Raw genomic sequence first — 4111 nt, forward strand, 5'->3', positions numbered from 1 at the left:
GGGCCCAAGTCCTCCTGCTGGCATGAGTCAGCGAGCGCTTGTCAGGGGCAGGGCACTCACCACTTTGGGGGTTGAGTTGCCAAGTCTGGTGGGTATTGGTGATGGTGCGCTGTGATTGGACAGCGCAAGCAAGTCCAGGTCGATGACAGCATCAGAGCCAGTAGTAGTACTGGCGCCGACGGCCATTGGATGGGCGTCCATGAGAAGTGAGAAAGATGTGATTCGTGTGAGCCATGAAGTCGTCGACCTGGTGAATGACGAGGGAGACGGTGGCGGGTGTTTTGTCCTAGGGCGGGATTCCCTTCCCAAAAAGGACATTTCTGGTCGATTCCTGGGGAAACAGCCAGGTGTTAAGACCGTACTCAAGTAGTATCGGATCCGAAGGGCTTCGGCCTCAGCTCGTGCACTGTGCCCCTTTCCCGAGTCTTGCCCCGTATTTCAGAGAGCTAAAGTATCGCGTCTAGTGAGACGGATAAGTATCGTAACGGATAAGTCTTGTATCGCAACGGATAAGTATTGCAACGGATCCGTTAAGACTTCCGGATATCGAACGTATAGAGTAACGGCTAATCCGGATTGGATCCGGACTAGAAACTAATGGGCAAGGACCGTCCGAAGACAGAGGCGGATATGTAGACTATAGGAATCTATCCTAAGTCTCGGAATAGACAAGAGTAGTGTACTCAAGTCTGGACGGATAACGGAGGGACTTAGAGTCCAGACGGAATGAGTGCAATCTAAGATGATTTCGAACTGATCTACTACAGCGCATATACAAAGGTTTATATACTACGGATAGCTAACGGAATGATCAATAAGCAAAGGTGCAAGGCTATGTACGAAAGTATAGCAAAGTCTAAGTGGAGCGTATTGGTAAGTCGGATGGATCACGAATCATGAACCGGGAATGAAGTACAAGTAAAAGCGGATTCGTAAGTGTAGCAGATCAGTAAGCATAGCGGATCAGTAAGCAAAGCGGAAGTAAAGGATAACCGGTATACCGGTGTACAGGAATACCGAAAGGAGATGAACGATAGTTAGAGTTATATGAACAGGAAATGAAATAAGAATCAAAGCGGATCTGTGGACCGGACGACGGATATGTTCATCGGATCTGGATCGGATCTGAGATCCGGATCATCGATTTGTAACCGGATATATGGTATATGACACCAGGTCACGTTTCGACCGTGATTTTGCCTGCCAATCACGCACCTAAAGCACGATTACCTGCCAAAAACATCGCCTGGGGTTTCCAGATCCTTGATCGGTCAAAGTAAAGGGATGCTCAATTCTAAAATGTCGAGTTCAGTTCATTTCATTTGACGTTATTTATGTAGTAAACAGTTTCATTTCAGCTCTGTAAATTAGTTCCGAGGCCGGAAAAAGGCCTGACAGAGACCTGTCTCCCAGTCAAACATACTGGTTAACATTCTCAGAGTCAGCAATGATTAATGAACTACCATGCTGACAGTGACAGACAACACCTTCCCTGCCGGTTTCAGAACCAAGTCCAGCATGACGAAAATCACGATCAGGCCAACTCAATGATAAGTCGAAGAACTCTTGGCACTTTTGCCACTGGTGGTAGGGGCCACGAGGAATAGGTTCAGATGTAATGAAGGAGATAGCGCGAAAGCCTGCACCCATCCTATGGAAATATTGTGAGTTGTTGGTCGTGATCATTGTCCTCGAGATCTTGATTGTCTGGAGAGAAAATCTGCTTATAAGCCTCCTGATTGTGCCTAGCTATGGCCAGTGTACTGTTTAGAACAGCATTCAATGTGAGTTGTCCTGTCGTTGTCACTGCATGTCGATCACAGTCGTTTCGAAACGTTGAACATTGATCAACAATGATAACGCGTGGTTCACAACTTGCTGAGCGACGGCCGGCTTCTGGCCCTGGGAATACCGTAACAACTGGCAGTAAGTGTCGGTAATCAATGTTGTTACTACATAAATAATGTCAAATGAAACGAACTGAACTCGATATTTTAGAATTGAGCATCCCTTAAGTATTGCAAATGTGAATCGAGTACAAGTACATGAGAAAATGTGACATAATTGCACATGTGCACTCTCTCGGCCTCACCTTAGGCGTAATCGCTCCCCGAACTGTGCCTTAATCATTGTATATTTTGCTGTTCTACCATGTACTTAGACTGGTGACCAGCCCTCTATGAGACAAACCCTCAATAGAGGGACTGGTAAATCTGGGTTTGAATTTGGATAGTGCGCGCTTGGAGTAATCACATGACCTGTAGCCGATAAGAAACTGAAATTTTCGACGTGAATATTTGAAATGTTGTTAATGTTTGATTCATATTGATGCGATGCAAACGCGGTCGCGTCATTAATGTATGTATCTACTCTACAACTCCAATGGCGTGAACTCTATCATCCAAGCTGTGCGGGAAGCCTCGATGGAAAGACTAGATTCATTTGCTTGTTCGCTAATATGGCAAGAACGCTCCCTACCGACTATATCGAAACCCTGACAAGGATAAGACGGATGTGTTACGCGCTTGCCTGCTCGTGTACATCCTCACGGCTACAACCATTGTTCCACAAGTATTCCAGCTAGAAGCCATTCTTGCAACATTGAATGGCGGTGACAGCATAATTACAGCCGGTACAGGCTGCGGAAAGACCTTGTGTCTCATATTCCTAATCTATTTCGTCCGGACGCTATCAGTGTGACGATTTCACCTCTGAAATGTCTCCATATCGTAATCATCGCATCGAGAGGTCCCCGTCATCCCAGGACCATCCTTGAGACATTTTCCCTTAAGAACAGGCGCTTAGGACCAGTACTATCTCAGAAGAAGCCGAAGTTTGAATTCAAATCATAAATAGGGCTGTCCGAGTGCAACGTGACGCTGCCCTGCAGCGGCCAGTGGAACAGAGCTGATCGCTGCCGGAGTCGACGAGCAATGTTGACACGTTCGGTATGTAATCGAGAACTTAGCAAAGACTTATCTAACTCCCGAAAAGGCTTTTCAGTCATGTGATTACTCCAAAGCGCGCACTATCCAAATTCAAACCCAGATTTACCAGTCCCTCTATCGAGGGTTTGTTCATAGAGGGGCTGGTCACCAGTCTACCATGTACTAGTCAGACCAAAAGAGAAGGAAGACAGTCGTTATCCGCACCTGGGTCCCTATTTAGAGTGTCTTATGTATGCAATGTCAACAGCAACCCTGCCCGCGCCCTCTGATCATCTACCATCGCCATCGCCATCACACTCACACCCTCTCTGCCCGTTTGCACGTAATTACTTCCTGTGCAAATGAGTCTACTTGGGACAAAGGGCCCATTAGTGTCGTCTTCAACCGCCACATTTTGCGTTCGTCGCTGTCACAAGACTAGTCGTATCTAGGTGACCTCATCAACACAAGGTACTACCAGCATTTTCCATGAACTTTCCTCTACGATATACTCTTACTCTTCGCGACCCAGCACCTCGCACTGCATTCATACGAACAACCCAGATAGGTAATACAGTGATGACCGGTTGACCAGGAAGCGGACTCATTCAAGTTGTCTTATGGCTTTCACTCGCCTGTTTCACGAATCACTGCCATCAATTCAATGCTATTCCTTCTTTCCAGTTCCTCGTACCCCATCCGCTATTTCCCTCGCACTTTATTCATTTTCACAATCATGATTTCCACATTCGCCCACGTCAAGTTCAGAATGTCAAAGTGGTTGTGTCTCCTTCTCCTCCTTTCTTCGTTATGCTCTGATAGATGATAGTTCTCGAATGGATTCGATGACTGTGAAATCCTTGGGGCTATTAGCCGTCTGAGCTTAGACACGCTGCTTTCACTTTCCTGCTTCACAGAACTTTCGTATCGCGTTCCACATGTTTGGCCCAGATGGATGATTGCACAGTTTTTTTGTCTTCAGACAACGGGTACCTTAGTGATACTTTGTCAAGTGCTCTTTAGTTCCCGCTCAGCACATCGCATATCCTTGCCATGCGCATCCGTGATGGATGGAAGTACTCGAGCCGTAAGTTTTTTGAAAACCATCATACTCCATATCGTTAAATCATGCTTCAGCACAGACGATTGCGGACGACGACATGACTATCTGACAGTCACGGTAG

General features: G+C 46.5%; 1 protein-coding gene across 1 annotated transcript; it reads left to right on the forward strand.

Moving 5' to 3' along the window:
- Positions 1 to 3496: 3496 nt before the first annotated feature.
- DFJ58DRAFT_828355 (uncharacterized protein) lies at positions 3497 to 3851 on the forward strand (the record flags this gene model as incomplete). The annotated part of the gene is made up of 3 exons (XM_041392204.1): positions 3497 to 3513; positions 3541 to 3704; positions 3757 to 3851. Coding segments are annotated over exons 1-3 (266 nt in total), but the record flags the coding sequence as incomplete, so codon positions are not given.
- Between the last annotated feature and the right edge of the window lie 260 nt (positions 3852 to 4111).

This window comes from Suillus subalutaceus, assembly GCF_016647625.1.
Source record: "Suillus subalutaceus strain FC151 chromosome Unknown DFJ58scaffold_457, whole genome shotgun sequence".
In the NCBI taxonomy this organism is placed as follows: Eukaryota; Fungi; Basidiomycota; class Agaricomycetes; order Boletales; family Suillaceae; genus Suillus; species Suillus subalutaceus.